The 18,467-nt window shown below is 41.8% G+C and overlaps 1 protein-coding gene across 4 annotated transcripts in view; it reads left to right on the top strand.

The window, feature by feature from the left end:
• The window catches only part of rif1 (replication timing regulatory factor 1), a 94,019-nt gene extending 83,154 nt beyond the window's left edge, over positions 1–10,865 (top strand). For 2 of the 4 annotated variants that reach the window (XM_063048573.1, XM_063048571.1), the window contains exons 32-36: positions 1,529–1,606; positions 2,859–2,974; positions 3,422–3,575; positions 7,054–7,162; positions 9,502–10,865. In XM_063048573.1, the coding sequence (XP_062904643.1) occupies positions 1,529–1,606; positions 2,859–2,974; positions 3,422–3,575; positions 7,054–7,162; positions 9,502–9,713 (669 nt within the window). In that variant the 3' untranslated portion in view covers positions 9,714–10,865. The remainder of the gene's footprint in view (positions 1–1,528; positions 1,607–2,858; positions 2,975–3,421; positions 3,576–7,053; positions 7,163–9,501) is intronic. The other 2 variants (XM_063048575.1, XM_063048574.1) reach the window with 1 other exon arrangement.
• The last annotated feature ends 7,602 nt before the right edge of the window (positions 10,866–18,467 follow it).

Genomic DNA, 18,467 nt, shown 5'->3' with positions numbered 1-18,467 from the left:
AGGCATTGGTGGATGAACTGGGTATAGAATTGACAGAGGAGGTCTAGGATGAGTGTTTAAAGAGTATACATGATTGTCCGTCAACGTCAGACACAGACTATATAGTATGCTTATTCATCTTTATAGATGCTGCCTGAGCGACTAAATTCCTCCACCTTTTTGTGTGTGTCACCTTTAACTGTAAAGTACTTTCAAGATAAACTTGTGCATGTTCATTTAGGAATTTCAGAAACCTGCGTACATTAATAAACAAAATACTGTGTGCTTGAAATCTGAATGTAAGGCATTACTGGAATTACTCAACACAATGTGTAGAGGAAGCACCAATTACTATTTCAATTCCATGACCTGTTATCAGATCATTGCCCTTTTAACAGTAACATTTTTTTTTGCTCTGGAGACCTGACCTGAGTATCTCCGTATTCTGCTAAAGATTAGCTTTAAAACACAAGCACAGTTGAGTGTTAGTGTCGGTTATGGTGGTGCTTTTACCTTTGGATGAAAGCAGCTAACCACGTTGCTAGTAAAGAAGGTAAGTGGCATGTTAGCCTTAATTAGTTGAGGAATTGAGTTTGGGAAGTTGCATTGTGGTTTTTCGATTGTATATGTGATAAATAAGTTAACCTGAAGTTTTATTACATTCTAGTTCGGCTGTATCTGAGCATTGAATTCAGTTTTGGTTGCCCCATTGTAGGGCGTATGTCAACACTTCTGGAGCGGGCACAGAAGTAGTTTTAACAGGATGTTGCCTGGATTAGAGGGAATGTGCTATAAGGAGAAGTTGGACAAACTTGTATTGTTTTTTTTTCACCTGGATCGGCTTGGGAGATCTGATGGAATTTTGAGATTAAGAGGCATACTGTACATAGAATAGCTAAGTAGTATCTTTTTCCCAGCATTGAAATGTCTAGGACATGACATTTAACACGAGTGCAAGTTCAAAGGGGATTTATGGGGCTAGCTTTTTTAAAGAGTAGTAGACTCCTGGAGTCCACTGCTTGTCGTTGTGGTGGCGGCAGCAAATACAATAGACGCTTTCAAGAGCCTCTTAGATAGGCTTATAAATGTGCAGGAAATGGAAGAATAGGGATGTTGTATAGGCGGAGGGATTAGTGTAGTTGGGCATTTTATGACTAATTTAATGTGGGACAGTTTTGGCTGAAGGACCTTTCCTGTGCTGTACAATTCATTGTCATAATATTAAGATATAAATCTACTTGCCATCTTTTTGATAGTAATGATTACAGTTCAAAAGTTGTCAAACACTTTGACGTTACCTCGGTGGCATTTCTTCCTCCATGTTCTTGGAACAGGGTTTAGTTTTGTCTTGCCTAAAGTTAAACGTGAAAATGCAGAGTATTAAATGTAAACAAAATGCTGGAAATACTTGTGTTAGTTATCTGTGAAAGTGAAACAGCACCTAATACTGTAGATCTTCTGTCAGAAAATGCTTTATTACTATATGTTTATATAGTGTGATTACCTTGGGGTAATTCTTTCTAATTATCCGCGTACTTAATTTTCTTAGTACAACACTACTCCAACAAAGGGGTTCCAGAGTCCAAGTACTCGCAATTCAGGCTGTAAGAGTTCGAAGAAATGTCTGGTAAGTTTTTGAAGGCAGTCACACATCAAGAAGATTTGTCTTGGTGGTAAATTATGAGAGCAAATCATTTATTTTTCTTTCTTTATATGACTAATTATGTTGTACAACCCCATAGATGCTAAATGCCTTGTTATGTCACACACGCATAAATCAGTTATTTAAGTGCAATCATTCAGACTGCAGGGAAATCGCAATTGAGCCCTATTCCTGTCACAATGACTGTTCATATTCATTCATTTTCACCTGGAATAATTTGTATTTAAGGCAGCTTTTTATGGTCAAATATTGGGGCATCAAAGATGCATGTACAAACGAGATCTGCCACAAAGTGAGTTGGGAGCATTGAATGTGTAAGAGGCTTTAGTGTTCTCATTGTGTTCCAGGAATGACTGGTACTGTTTCATAGAAACATAGAAAATAGGTGTAGAAGTGGCTATTCGGCCCTTGAGCCTGCACCGCCATTTATTATGATCATGGCTGATCCTCCAACTCAGAACCCCGCCCCAGCCTTCCCTCCATGCCCCCTGACCCCCGTAGCCACAAGGGCCATATCTAACTCCCTCTTAAATATAGCCAATGAACTGGCCTCAACTGTTTCCTGTGGCAGAGAATTCCACAGGTTCACCACTCTCTGTGTGAAGAAGTTTTTCCTAATCTCGGTCCTAAAAGGCTTCCCCTCTATCCTCAAACTGTGGCCCCTCGTTCTGGACTTCCCCAACATCGGGAACAATCTTCCTGCATCTAGCCTGTCCAATCCCTTTAGGATCTTATACGTTTCAATCAGATCCCCCCTCAATCTTCTAAATTCCAACGAGTACAAGCCCAGTTCATCCAGTCTTTCTTCATATGAAAGTCCTGCCATCCCAGGAATCAATCATTATAAATTTGATTGTTTCTCATTATAAATGCTCATTTGATAGATATCATACCACGAGTTTTTTTTTTAGCAGATTCTGTTTCCTACCCCTCCCCATCTGCTTTCTAGAGCAATTGAAGTTAGCTGTTCAGTTAAGATTAGTTAATGCCACTCAATCTACAATAAAGCCCGTGGACTTTCTCATTGAATTCTGAATGTTAGAAAACAGGCCACTAATTGATTGAATCTGAAAGCATTAGCTTTAGAATTGAACTAGGTCTCCATTGCTGGAGATGTTGCAAATGGGAGATTTGTACATGGAACCCATGCTATACAGTAATAATGGCATTGTTATAAATAAGTACAACATTGTGATTATCCTTTCATTTTCCCAAGATCTCTGAGATGAGCAAAGAGTCTGTGACATCATCTTCAGCACGTGTGTATCCTGCTCTGGTTAGCTGTTCTTCACCCGTCGAAACTATTCTACCTCAGCTTGCTTCTAATATGTGGTATGTAAAGGCACTTGTTCATAGTGCATATTGTGGCATCCTAATTAAAACTACAACAATTTTGATAAACTTCCTGTAGTTAATCACTTAATATTAAACTGATCAATACGGGGTGTTGCTAATTACTACTGGTGTCCTTGCGTTAAGCGCCACGGTAGCAGTTAGCATGATGATGTTACAGCACGGGGTGTCGAGAGTTCAAAGTTCAGTCGTGGCATCCTTGGTCAGGAGTTAGTACTTGCTCCCCGTGGAATGGGGGGGTGGGTTTCCTCCCACAATCGTAACAACGTACAGGTTAGTAGATTAATTGGTAATTGTAGATTGTTCTGTGATTAGGCTAAGGTTAAAAACCAGGGGGTTGCTGGCAGCATGGCTGGAAGGCATATCCTGTGCTGTATCTCAATAAAATAATATAAACTCCTGTGTTTTCTTTCTCTCTCCTAATAGGGCCCGAGGTTTGGGCCAACTTGTAAGAGCTAAAAACATCAAGACTATTGGTGACCTGAGCTCGCTCACAGTGGCTGAAATTAAGTTGCTTCCGATCCGTTCCCCAAAAGTCTTTGTAGTAAGAAAGGCTCTCAAGGCCTTTTATGAACATCAGGTGAGTTGATTCCTATGAACTTGCAGATTCCATCTGAAGTTGGAATATGCTAAAAAATTTAACCCAAATCCCCAAGTCTTTCAGAATCAGAATCCACTGTTGCTACTTAAGTCACCCCAAGGTTCCTCGGAAGAAGTACTCCAGTAATTTTTGTGTGAAAGATACTTTGAAATGCTTTTGTTTTTTTTTAAAAAAACAACACATTTCAGGGTGCTTGATGGCTAGTGCAGACTGGGTGAATTGAAGGACCTGTGACTGCTGCACCTACACTAATATTTGATTATTTGTTATCAAGTCATAGAATACTACAGCACAGAAACATGCCCTTCGGTCCATCTAGTCCAAGCTGATCTGATCTGCCTAGACCATCTAATTGCACCCCAGGCCATATCTTAGCAAACCTCGTTCATCCATTCACCTATCCCAAGCTTAAATGTTACAATTGAACCTGCAGCTTCTACTTCAGCTGTCAGCCTGTTCAGCATTCACATCACCCTCTGAGTGAAGAAGTCAGGCAGAATGTAGACTGTGTCTTGATTGTTAGATACAGTTAAGAAAAATGTTTTGGTTTGTTTTTGCTCCAATACTAAACTGTTTAGCAGCCTCCTATCTGAGAAGCTGTGCAAAATAATGAATCTCAAACTACAACTGCTATTTTAAATTTAGTCTGTTATTTTAATTTAACTTTGTATCCTGTTAACTTTGCATTAGCTCTTTTCCCTAAACGCCACTTTATAAGGTTGCAGAGCTTTATATTGCTAGTGCCAATGACTCGAGCTCTCCTCTTTTTTCTGTTACATGTATATGATTAAGTTCAACTTGAAATTTGATAGGGAGAAAGTAAAGTCTGACATAGCAGTATTTTAGTGGAAATTAATGGTATGAGAGAGAAGTTGGCCAAAATAAATTGGAAGGAGATGTGGGCAGGGATGACAGCAGAGCAGCAATGGTGCGAGTTCGTAGGAGATGCAGGATAGATGTATTCCAAAATAAAGAAATACTCAGATGGCAAAATAATACAACCGTGGCTGACAAGGGAGGTCAAAGCAAATGAAAAAGCTAAAGAGAGGGCATACAACAAAGTTAAAATTAGTGGGAAGATTGAGGATTGGGAAGCTTCTTTAAAACTTACAGAGAGCAACTAAAAGATCATTTGGAGGGGAACGATGAAATATGAAAGCAAGCAGTATCAAAGTGGATAGTAAAAGCTTTTTCAAGTATGTTTTTTTAAAAAAAAAGAGAATATAAGGGCATAAGAAATAGGAGCAAGAGTAGGCTAAAGGAACTTGGGAGTCCTTTTGCAGAACAACCTAAAGTTCAACTTGCAGGTAGAGTCGATGGTGAGGAAGGCAAATGCAATGTTGGCATTCATTTCAAGAAGTCTAAAATACAAGCACAGGGATGTGATGCTGAGGTCTTATAAGGCACTGGTGAGGTAGTATTGTGAACAGTTTTGGGCTCCTCATCTAAGAAAAGATGTGCTGGCATTGGAGAGGGTTCAGAGGAGGTTCACAAGGATGATTCTGGGAATGAAAGGGTTATATGAGGAATGTTGGGGTCTGGGTCTATACTCGCTGGAATTTAGAAAGATGGTGGGGGGTAGTGGCATCCCATTGAAACCTTTCGAATATTAAAAGACATACAGAGTAGATGCGGAAAGGATGCTTCCCATGATGGGGGGTGTCCAGGAAAAGAGGGCACAGCCTCAGGAGAGTGGGTTGTCTATTTAAAACATGCAGAGAAATTTCTTTAACCAGAGGTAGGTGAATTTGTTCCCACAGGCAGCTGTGGAGGCAAGGTCTTTGGGTGTATTTAAGGCAGACGTTGATATGTTCTTCATTGGACAGAGCATCACAGTTTACAGGAAGAAGGTCAGGTAGTGGGGCTGAGGAAGATTCAGCCATGATTGAATGGCGGAGCAGAGCTGATGGGCCATATGGCCTAATACTACATGTCTTACGGTCTTATTATCTTCATAGCAGCTAGAGTTGTACTTTCCATGTCTGTCCAGTGCTTTGTAAAAATTTTTATTACCTCTTGGATTTGTCATTTAGTTGTAATGGATTTGTATACAAGCATTTCTAACTTAAACTAGTAGGAAGACATTTATTGTTCCTTTTTCTTCTCCAAAGGAAGGGGGAAATTTTTAACAATAGTTATCCAATATTGATTACTCAGTGACAGTTGGAGTACAATTTTATCATTGCCCTCAGAGCACATTTTTATCTTGTCAGCATTACCTTTATTCAGCATTCTTAACAATTTTGAGGGATGTGTTAGGGTAGCAGAATTTTTGGATGTATCCTTGATGTGGATCCTGTGATTTATTTATTCTCCCCCTGTCAATAACTCCCACTCCTTTCAACTCCACTATTCCCAACCCACATCTATCACTACTCTTCATGAGGAAACTATAATGTCACGGACATTTCATCGTGCATGCAGTTCCAAGCATGTTGTTTGGTGCAGTTGGTCGGAAAGAAAACATGACCAAAGACATGGGGTTTTAAGGAGAGAAGAGATTATTGGTATCTTTAGACAAGCTGTCAATGGACAAAATAGTGGTAAGGGGCTGTTTTGGGCCCCCTTGTTCAAGAAAGGATGTGCTGACACTGGAGAGGGTTCAAAGGATGTTCATGAAAATGGTTCCAGGGTTGAAAGACTTAGCATATGAGGAGCGTTTTATTTGGGATTCAGAAGGTTGAGGGGTGACTTCATTGAAAGCTATTAAATGTTGAAATGCCTCGAGTGGATGTGGAGAAGATTTCCTGTGTTTGGGGGGGAGGGGCAGGTTATACTAAGGCCAGAGGACACAGCCTCAAAATAGAGGGGTGTCCACTTAGGATGGAGATAAGGAGAGAAATTCTTTAGCTAGACTGCTGAATCTGTGGAATTCGTTGCCACAGGAGGCTGTGGAAGCCAAGTCATTGTATATATACAAGGTAGAGATTTATAGATTCTTGATTAGTCAGGGCATGAAGGGATATGGAGAATGAGGCTGAGAGGAATTGAATCAGCTATGATGAAATGACAGAGCAGAGTCTATGGGCCAAATGGTACATTTGTGCTCCTATATCTTATGGTGTTATGGAATGAGAGGAATGTAGCAAAGAAATATCCGATGGATATAATTTCCAATATTTACAGCATATCAAGATTTAACAGCAGTATCACATTCAGGCAGCTGACTCAGGACTGAAGACATGCAATTTATGAAGACAGTCATGCCATCACAATCTTTCATCTCTGTACTTGCTGTTATACAGTGGCTCAAGTTTCAAATTCACTCATGCTCATATTTCTCTCAACCTATTTTAATAAACCAAATAAATCTTCTGTAAATATTGGAAATGGTATCCATTGAATATTTCTTCAGTATCACTGAGTTCTGGATTGCCTTCCTGGTGTCTTGTATTATACTAATTATATTAATATTATATTGTTTAATCCTTTATCCCCCTGCTCAACGCCCCACCAGAGAAAATCTCTTTGTTTAGAAGAAGACAACGTATTTGAAGGTGAAAAATTGGTAAATGGCACAGATGACACCATCAACTCCAGTGCTGATGAAGAAAAGCTGGCCACAGGTAATGCTGATTATCAGTTGTCAGGGTGTGGGGGGAATTAAATAGCTATTGTGGCACTGAACTGTAACATTTCCAGTCAAATTGTGTGTTTGTTTTCCCACAGAGCTTTCACTTCTGAAGTTAGTTTCTCTAATGTTGGTATCTTGAGGCTTCTATTTATGCAACGCCTCGTCAGGTTTTTATTCTTCCTTTCAAATCTCTTTCCTGTTACCTGTCATCTTTACCCCAAATAACATACCTTTGTAATCTCCAAAATGTAATCAGAATTAAATAATTTTAAACACAAGAAAGTCTGCAGATGCTGGAAATCCAGTGCAGCACACACAAAATGCTGGATGAACTCTACTCAGCCCTACTTCAGGACTGAAAGGAAGGGGGAACATGTCAGAATGAAAAGGTGGAGGGACGGGAAGGAAGATAGTTAGAAGGTGATGGGTGAAGCTAGGAAGGTGGGAAAGGTAAAGGGCTGGAGAAGAGAGGAGAAAGGGAAGAAGACGAGGACCCAGGGGGAGGTAAGAAAAGGCAGGAGGCCAGAGTGGGGAATTTTAAGAGGGGAGGGAGAGTGATTTTTTTTTCTCCGGAGGGAGAAATCGATGTTCATGCCATCAGGTTGGAGGTTACTCAAACAGAATATAAGATGTTGCTCCTCCACCCTGAGGGTGACCTCATAGTGACACAAAAGGAGACCATGGACTAACATGCCGAAATAGGGATGGTAATAGGAATTAAAATGTTTGGCCACCAGGAAGTTCTACTTTTGTCAGATTGAGTGGAAGAATGGATTTTTTTGCTATGCCTCGTTTTCATAGTAACTTTGCCTATGCTAACATTGAGTTTCACCAAGCTTCAGAAGTTGAAAATTAGGGGAATCTAAGGGGTTAGGTGGAAACATACAAGATCAAGATCGTGGCTAGTTTTGAACAAGTTATTGAAACAAGACTTCTTTCATTAGAGAATGGCTCAAAAACCAGGGGACTTGGATTCAAAAAAAAAAATATTTTTCTTGGCAGTTATAATCTGGCATTTATTGCGTGTAGGGTTGGTGGAAGAAGTGTTTTCAACATTAGATAGGCTTTTGAAATGAATAATTTGCAGAGCTATTGAATGGCAGGGGATAATGTTCTACTTGAAGTAAACCATAGGCACTATGGGGGGAGGGGGAGGTGGGGGGGTTGAACTCAGTGCTTATGCCAGAGTATTTCTGTGCTCCTGTTCTCATCACAGACTTGGTCCAGACTGCAACAAAAGACTTGCTTTCCAGGGCTAAGAATGCCCTTCACGTGAAGCGGCACTTAAGTCATTATGGCACTCATGAGCTCTAGTAAAATAAAATCTGCAACTTTACGATGGGATAGCCGGCAGTTTGTGGTTGCTGGAGGCCAGATATTAACCCTCAGACATCACTGAACACAGCCATGTCCTAGACCCGGCCAATTGCTGATGCAAAATTTATGGACTTATAAAATAGTAATGAATTTAATGATTACTGTTTTCTGTTTCATTGACACTCAACTAGATTTTGAAATAGTTTAGCAAGCTACAGAATTGTAATTACAATTTCATTGAAGTAGAGAATAAAACTTACGTGGCTCATTTTCAGCTCCTCCCACTTTCCACTCAGCAGTTACTTTTGGCTCCTCCAATTTCCTCTAAACCCAAAGTGTAGCCATGGGCACATGCTTGAGCCCTAGCTGTGCCTGCCCTTTCAGTGGCTATGAGGAACAGTCCATGTCCCAGGCCTTCACTGGTAATACTCCCCATTCCTTCTGCGCTACATTGGCTACTGTATAGTGTTGTTCCTGAAAATTTGACTCTGTGTCTTCAGGCTCCTGTACCACCACCTTGATGGTAGCAAAGGAGGGGGCATGTCATGTATAATGGGGGTCCTTAATGATGACTGCTGTCTTTTTGAGAGTGACCTCTGCTGGGGTGACTCGTGCCCATGGTGGAGCTGGCTGAGGTCACAGCTTCCTGCAGCCTTTTCTGATCCTGTGCAGTGACCCTATCCAGTCCAGGCAACGATGCAACTTGCATTTGACAGAGCAGTGTAATGCATTTTATTCATCTTTTGTATAGAGGCAAAAAGGTAGTTGATTAAATTATCAAAACACCATTTAGTATTTGTTTAAATTAACCAGTCGAAACTGTTGACATTCAGCAAGCTGTAGCTTTGGTGGGATTAGAATCCGGCACGCTGTTTTTAGAGGGAATTTATAGCTGTTAAAAACATGGCACACCAGTCTGGATATGTGCTATTTTCCAGCAAGCTAAGGCAGTACTTGTATGCTGCTGCTTTCAGTGTAGAAACTTGTATTAATTTGGCTTTTGTATTCTTTCAGACTTAAGTGAGACTGCTCCACCTCCTGTTACTCCTCCTTCCCTCGTCTCTGAAGTTAATGCACTCCATGCACGCTTTTTCTCTGAGAACTTGAATGAGCACTCCGGGAGTCAACTCTTCACGATGCATCATCAGCTGAGTGGTATGATGGACTGCATCATGGAAAACCTGCAGTCTCGTTGGAGGTCCCTACCACATGAAGCTGCAGACTGATGGTGTCAAGCTGTGTGAACTGGTAAAACTCGTCTTAAACAGTGGAGGTTATTAAGCTGCCACATTCCATCCCCTTAAAACAAGCTACAGCTTACTATCGGGTAATTATTTGCCACAGTGTTTCATCCCTGCTTTACTCATGGTAAATATCAGTCTTACATTGTGCTCAGGTGTGTCCTGTTGCTCTGCCTCCATTTTAAGAATTGTGACCTTGAATTCCAGCCTTATCTGGTGTTCAAACTTCACTTTTCTTGAGGATATCCTGGTAAAAGTGGCACTGGTCATTGGGGAATAAGAAATCAGCCGTGAACAGCACCTTCTCTGTAGAAGCTTGTCCTCCTCTTGACTGCTCGCAGTGGTTTCAGAAAGAGCAATTTTCTTGGTAAATGGGGGTAAGGTGTGATGAGGATATTGTATAAAGGAGTTGCCTGTAACTAAGTATTATTTTGATAGACTGCTTTATAGAAAGATAAAGTCAGTAGTAATTGCAGAGCAACAGTGGTGAAAATGGATGGAATGATCTTTCGTAGAAGCAGTGGGATAGAATAATATATATACTAAAAAGGACCACACAAGGAGATTTCAATGAGTGTCTCATTGCCATTATGTACATTGGGAGAAGTTATAAAAAATGTATTCGAAATTTTCTGCAAGGAAAATAATTCTGTGATGTTAAATTATATTATTTTACCAATAAAATTTTGCATTTTTTTTGTGAACAGAATACATCTGTTATTTCTCTCTCTGGCCATTTCTTTTATAGTGATGTCTATAGATGCCAGAGTAAATTGGTGCACAGGAATGAAATCGGAGCTGCACATTTTTAAAAAAAAAACAACTTTTTTTTAAACCTGTGCTTGAGCTCACTGTATACTCTTGTACAAATAAAAACCATTACAATTTCTCTTGTCTGTTATGTTTTCAATTTTGTTTGCTGCTGATTTAGCTTGAGGTTTACGAGGATCACTTTTCCGAAAACAGTACAGATCTTGGTTAAGGCCTTAGAGCTGTGTTACAGTGAGGATGTAACGGTTATCTGCACTGAGCCAACAATTGGCATTCTGAGATCTGAGAACCCGGTAGATTGGGAATGAATCTCCAGTGGATTAAAGTCGCACCTTCACTAGTGGGTTATAAAGACCATACAGTGGTGTAGCATAGGAACAAGCCCTTTGGCTTATGTGCTGAGCTACTGCTGCCTAGGTACACTAGTCCCTAATTCAAGCATGTAATTCTGATCCCTCTAATAGCTGCTTATCTATCTGTTTATCTAAGGGCCTCTTAAATGCCTCTATCGCATCTGCCTCTTCCACAAATCCTGGCTTTCAATTCTGGGCACCCACAGTTGCCTTTAAAACCAAATGCCCTACACATCTGAACATTCACCTGCTCATCTTAAATGCATGCCCTCTTGCATTAGACATTTTGACACTGGGGAACAGATACTGGTTGACTGCACTTAGCATTGTCTCTTGTAATCTTATAGACTCTCCTCAGCTTCTTCCGCTTCAAATGAAAGTTTGTCCAATTTCTCTTATTAGCGCATGCCCTCTAATCCAGGCAGCAAAGCCTCAAACATTCATCCTATAATGGAGTATCAGAATGAATGCAGTACTGTAGATGTAACTGATCCAGAATTTTTTTTTTTTAAAGCTGCAACATAACTTCCTGACTCTTGAACCTGATGCTTCATATGTTTGAAAGCTGATTTCTGTAGGAGTTGGTAGGCAGCATTTCAAGCCCAGCTATCTGCAGATGCTAACTTTGAATTCAAGGGTAGATGAGAAGTTGGGTATTCTACAGTGAATTATTTTCCCCAAACTTGCATCATTCTCCTTCCTCTATTTTTATTCGGCACATTCTGAAGTGCAATATAACTTCTGCCTGGATGGACTCAATACTAAAGTACCGATACATAGGTGGCTGCATTGTACACGGTTCCTAGGATGTATGGCTGTAAGTCATCACAGCCAGGATGTTGGAGCAGGGGCTGGCTGGGGTGTTGGAGGAGCTGACCTGGCTGCAAGTATTGTTGCTGCCTGCTACATGGAAGCATTGGTGCAGTATAACTAGGAGATTGTCTCGGACATTTCACTTGCGATCAGAAGACGAAGACAGTGATAATGGAAGTCACCACAGGCCTTTACCCTTGTCTGATGGAGGGACAGACAACATGGCAGCTGAGTAGCCTCGACTGTCGCGAAGGCTAGGCCTCAAGCTTTGGGCTTGTTTGCTGCTGCAGACCAGGTGAGAAGATGCAGAAGTGTTACAGCATGATGTCTGCGCTCGGCTGGGGCCTGGCCCCTCGTCGGTGCTGCCCTCCTGTGTTCGAGCGGTGGAATGACAGACTGGATTGCACATGTCCGCTCACTGCCAGGAGACTGTATCATCAATTGCTGGACATTATCTCTCAGGGTCTTCGACTATATGTATATGTATGTTTTTTTTTTGAGTGAATATGCTTTGATTGCTATTTTGAATTGTGTTGCTCACTATTTTGAATGTTTCACACCTTAGCCCCAGAGGAACGCTGTCTCATTCAGCTGTATCTATGTATGATTTGAATGATCATTAAACTTGATTTGATTTTCATTTTGAGCTTTTTCAACAGCTTTGCCAAACTCTGACCACCTACAAGGAAAAAGACAGTTGCAAGTAGTCCAAGTTGAAGCAGGCTGAGAACTTGTTTGTCCCTGTTCACTATCACTGACAAACAAAATATGCAATTCATTTCGGTAACAATGTGAGGAAATAATTTCTTGTGGTTCAAAAATTTCATTGATTTTAAAGCCACTATAAGTGCTTGGTTTGGATGGTAATAGTTTCAGATTACAATTCTTTAAAGAAGAGTATGAATGACAGTCCATAGCATTGCATTTTTTTTTTGCTGAAAATACATGAAGCAAGCCACAAGAAATGGAATTGTAAATCTGCAAATTTGTAGTATTTTAATCTTGAATACAGTTATTCAGCATTTAATTTTGCTGACCTTTGTTGGGAAATGTTGCATTGCACAGCACTATACAAAACTGGGTTGGGTAGAAGTCTGTAAGGTGGATTTCCTCTCTGTAGTGAGGTTCTCATTAATGGGAGAATGTGATCATGAGAGAACTTGTCTGGCTTAAATTATAGTTAATTGCTGTTGAGGGGGAGTGTGGGTTCTGAGTTTTTCCCTCTAGCCTAGTGGTTAGAATGACGCTATTACAGCTGGGGGTGTCGGGATTCAATTCCGATGTCATCTGTAGGGAATCTACATTCGCGTGGATTGTGAGTTTTCTCTAGGTGTTCTAGTTTCCTCCCACAGTACAAAGATGTAGTAGTTGGTAACTTAATTGATCATAGTGTCCTGTGACTAGGGTAGTGTTGAATTGGGGGTTGCTGGGGCAGTTCAGCTCAAAAGGCTGGAAAGGTGGAGAGTTTGATGTGGAACTATAAACTACACCAGATAATGTAGAATAATACTTTATCGAACTGTTTGCCAACATGCAAAACTAGCAACATTAAAGCTATAGATTACAGATCAAGTTCTCAGGGAAATGTATGGCAGAAATGTGGGAAATGTTCAGGGGATATTTGCATGGTGTTCTGCATAGGTACGTTCCAATGAGACAGGGAAAGAATGGTAGGGTACAGGAACCATAGTGGACAAAGGCTGTTGAAAATCTAATCAAGATGAAAAGAAAAGCTTATAAAAGGTTCCAAAAAACTAGGTAATGATAGAGATCTAGAAGATTATAAGGCTAACCCGAAGGAGCTTAAGAATGAAATGAGGAGAGCCAGAAGGGGCCATGAAGAAGGCCTTGGTGAGCAGGATTAAGGAAAACCCCAAGGCATTCTACAAGTATGTGAAGAGCAAGAGGATAAGACATGAGAGAATATAGGCATCTGTTTGTCTCGTGAGATTTGTGCCTTGGAAGGTTTCCAGGGCGCAGGCCTGGGCAAGGTTGTATGGAAGACCGGCAGTTGCCCATGCATCCCCTCTCCATACCACCGATGTTGTCCAAGGGAAGGGCACTAGGGCCGGTACTGCTTGGCACTGGTGTCGTCGCAGAGCAATGTGTGGTTAAGTGCCTTGCTCAAGGACACAACACGCTGCCTCAGCTGAGGCTCAAACTGGCGACCTTCAGATCACTAGACCGATGCCTTAACCACTTGGCCACACGACAACACGTGAGAGAATAGGACCAATCATGTGTGAGAGTGGAAACGTGTGTATGGAACCGGAGGAGATAGCAGAGGTACTTAATGAATACTTTGCTTCAGTATTCACTACGGAAAAGGTTCTTGGCAATTGTAGGTTCTGAATTACAGCGGATTAAAATGCTTGAGCATACAGACATTAAGAAAGAGGATGTGCTGGAGCTTTTGGAAAGCATCGAGTTAGATATCCCCTCTGGGATCAGATGGGATATACCCCAGGCTACTGTGGGAGGCGAGGGAGGAGATTGCAGAGCCTCTGGCGATGATCTTTGCATCATCAATGGGAATGGGAGAGGTTCTGGAAGATTGGAAGGTTGCAGATGTTTTTCCCTTATTCAAGAAAGGGAGTAGGGATAGCCCAGGAAATTATAGATCAGTGAGTCTTACTTCAGTTGTTGGTAAGCTGATGGAGAAGATCCTGAGAGGCAGGATTTATGAATATTTGGAGAGGCGTAATATGATTAGGAATAGTCAACGTGACTTTGTGAAAGGCAGATCGTGCCTTACAAACTTGATTCAATTTTTTGAGGATGTGACTAAACACGTTGATGAAGGTAGAGCAGTAAATGTAGTGTATATGGATTTCAGCAAGGCATTTGATAAGGTACCCCATGTACCCACCCCTTTCTTGTTGAGAAAGTAAGGAGGCATGGGATCCAAGAGGACATTGCTTTGTGGATCCAGAACTGGCTTGCCCACAGAAGGCAAAGAGTAGTTGTAGACAGGTCATATTCTGCATGGAGGTCAGTGACCAGTGGTGTGCCTCAGGGATCTGGTCTGTGACCACTACTCTTGGTGATTTTTATAAATGACCTGGATGAGGAAGTGGAGGAATGGGTTAATAAATTTGCTGATGACACGAAGGTTAGGGTTGTTGTGGATAGTGTGGAAGGTTGTCAGAGGTTACAGTGGGACATTGATTGGATGCAAAACTGGGCTGAGAAGTGGCAGATGGAGTTCAACCTAGATAAGTGTGAGGTAGTTCATTTTAGTAGGTCAAATATGATAGCAGAATATAGTATTAATGGTAAGACTCTTGGCAGTGTGGAGGATCAGAGGGATCTTGGGGTCGGAGTCCATAGGACATTCAAAGCTGCTGCGTACGTTGACTGGTTTAGAAGGCATATGATGCATTGGCCTTCAACCGTGTGATTGAGTTTAGGAGCCGAGAGGTAATGTTACAGCTATATAGGACCCTGGTCAGGCCCCACTTGGAGTACTGTGCTCAGTTCTGGTCACCTCACTACAGGAAGGATGTGAAAACTATAGAAACGGTGCAGAGGAGATTTATAAGGACGTTGCTTAGAGCAGCGGTCCCCAACCACCGGGCCACAGAGCATTTGCTACCGGGCCGCGAGGAAACGATATGATTTGGCGATATGAGTCAGCTGCACCTTTCCTCATTCCCTGTCACGCCCACTGTTGAGCTTGAACACACGCGAAGTCATTAACAGCGCGTCATCCATGTCAGCGCGGGAAGAAGATCAACTCCTCGAGCTTGCAAATGATGGTGGGCTGAAAAGTATGTTTGACATAACATATTTGCTGGCATTCTGGATCATAGTCATGGCAAAATATCCTGAGATAGCCACGAAAGCACTGAAAACGTTGCTTCCATTTCCAACATACCTCTGCAATGAATGCAACGAAAACTAAATAGACTGGACGTAAGGAACCTCCGAGTATCGCTGTCTCCCATCACCCCTCGATAGGACCGTCTTGTTGCAGGGAAACAAGCCCAGGGCTCCCACTGATTCAGCGATACTGGTGTGTTGCAATGATTTTATATGTTCATACGGGGAAAATATGTGCTGTGTGTTTAATATCCAAACGTTACTTAAAATGTTATGATGCCATTGACTGATAAGTGACTTGTATAACCATATAACAATTTAAGCACGGAAATAGGCGATCTCGGCCCTTCTAGTCCGTGCGGAAAGCTACTCTCACCTAGTCCCACCGACTCCATTCCTTTCCTGTCCATATACCTATCCAATTTTTCTTTAAATGATAAATGTGCCACGCGACAGTGAAAGTAGGAATGCGATGAGGTGGAGGATAAATGCGTGGCTGAGGGATTGGAGCAGGGGGCAGGGATTCAAGTTTTTGGATCATTGGGACCTCTTTTGGCGCAGGCGTGACCTGTACAAAAAGGATGGGTTACACTTGAATCCTAGGGGAACCAATATCCTGGCAGGGAGATTAGCGGGGGCTACTGAGGTGACTTTAAACTAGAATGGTTGGGGGGTGGGAATCAAATTAAAGAGGCTAGGCGTGAGGAGGTTTGTTCACAACAGAGGGATGGGAACCAGTGCAGAGAGACAGAGGGGTGTAAAGTGAGCGTAGAAGCAAAAAGTACAAAGGAGAAAAGTAAAAGTGGCAGGCCGACAAATCCAGAGCAAGCATTAAAAAGGGCCACTTTTCAACATAATTGTATAAGGGCTAAGAGAGTTGTAAAAGAGCGCCTGAAGGCTTTATGTGTCAATGCAAGGAGCATTCGTAATAAGGTGGATGAATTGAAAGTGCAGATTGTTATTAATGATTATGATATAGTTGGGATCACAGAGACATGGCTCCAGGGTGACCAGGGATGGGAGCTCAACGTTCAGGGATATTCAATATTCAGGAGGGATAGACATGAAGGAAGGGGAGGTGGGGTGGCGTTGCTGGTTAAAGAAGAGATTAACGCAATAGAAAGGAAGGACATAAGCCGGGAAGATGTGGAATCGATATGGGTAGAGCTGCGTAACACTAAGGGGCAGAAGACGCTGGTGGGAGTTGTGTACAGGCCACCTAACAGTAGTAGTGAGGTCGGAGATGGTATTAAACAGGAAATTAGAAATGTGTGCAATAAAGGAACAGCAGTTATAATGGGTGACTTCAATCTACATGTAGACTGGGTGAACCAAATTGGTAAAGGTGCTGAGGAAGAGGATTTCTTGGAATGTATGCGGGATGGTTTTTTGAACCAACATGTCGAGGAACCAACTGGAGAGCAGGCCATGCTAGACTGGGTATTGAGCAATGAGGAAGGGTTAATTAGCAAATCTTGTCGTGAGAGGCCCCTTGGGTAAGAGTGACCATAATATGGTGGAATTCTTCATTAAGATGGAGAGTGACATAGTTAATTCAGAAACAAAGGTTCTGAACTTAAAGAGAGGTAACTTTGAAGCTATGAGACGTGAATTAGCTTAAGATAGACTGGCAAATGACACTTAAAGGATTGACGGTGGATATGCAATGGCAAGCATTTAAAGGTTGCATGGATGAACTACAACAGTTGTTCATCCCAGTTTGGCAAAAGAATAAATCAAGGAAGGTAGTGCACCCGTGGCTGACAAGAGAAATTAGGGATAGTATCAATTCCAAAGAAGTAGCATACAAATTAGTCAGAGAAAGTGGCTCACCTGAGGACTGGGAGAAATTCAGAGTTCAGCAGAGGAGGACAAAGGGCTTAATTAGGAAGGGGAAAAAAGATTATGAGAGAAAACTGGCAGGGAACATAAAAACGGACTGTAAAAGCTTTTATAGATATGTAAAAAGGAAAAGACTGGTAAAGACAAATGTAGGTCCCCTGCAGACAGAAACAGGTGAATTGATTATGGGGAGCAAGGACATGGCAGACCAATTGAATAATTACTTTGGTTCTGTCTTCACTAAGGAGGACATAAATAATCTTCCAGAAATAGTAAGGGACAGAGGGTCCAGTGAGATGGAGGAACTGAGTGAAATACATGTTAGTAGGGAAGTGGTGTTAGGTAAATTGAAGGGATTGAAGGCAGATAAATCCCCAGGGCCAGATGGTCTGCATCCTAGAGTGCTTAAGGAAGTAGCCCAAGAAATAGTGGATGCATTAGTGATAATTTTTCAAAACTAGTTAGATTCTGGACTAGTTCCTGAGGATTGGAGGGTGGCTAATGTAACCCCACTTTTTAAAAAAGGAGGGAGAGAGAAACCGGGGAATTATAGACCGGTTAGCCTAACGTTGGTGGGGAAACTGCTGGAGTCAGTTATCAAGGATGTGATAACAGCACATTTGGAAAGCGGAGAAATTATCGGACAAAGTCAGCATGGATTTGTGAAAGGAAAGTCATGTCTGACGAATCTCATAGAATTTTTTGAGGATGTAACTAGTAGAGTGGATAGGGGAGAACCAGTGGATGTGGTATATTTGGATTTTCAAAAGGCTTTTGACAAGGTCCCACACAGGAGATTAGTGTGCAAACTTAAAGCACACGGTATTGGGGGTAAGGTATTGGTGTGGGTGGAGAATTGGTTAGCAGACAGGAAGCAAAGAGTGGGAATAAACGGGACCTTTTCAGAATGGCAGGCGGTGACTAGTGGGGTACCGCAAGGCTCAGTGCTGGGACCCCAGTTGTTTACAATATATATTAATGACTTGGATGAGGGAATTAAATGCAGCATCTCCAAGTTTGCGGATGACACGAAGCTGGGTGGCAGTGTTAGCAGTGAGGAGGATGCTAAGAGGATGCAGGGGGACTTGGATAGGTTGGGTGAGTGGGCAAACTCATGGCAGATGCAATTTAATGTGGA

Source organism: Mobula hypostoma, chromosome 5, assembly GCF_963921235.1.
Source record: "Mobula hypostoma chromosome 5, sMobHyp1.1, whole genome shotgun sequence".
Lineage (NCBI taxonomy): Eukaryota > Metazoa > Chordata > Chondrichthyes > Myliobatiformes > Myliobatidae > Mobula > Mobula hypostoma.
The sequence above is the reverse complement of the archived record's forward strand: the minus strand, read 5'-3'. Positions and strand labels throughout refer to the sequence as shown.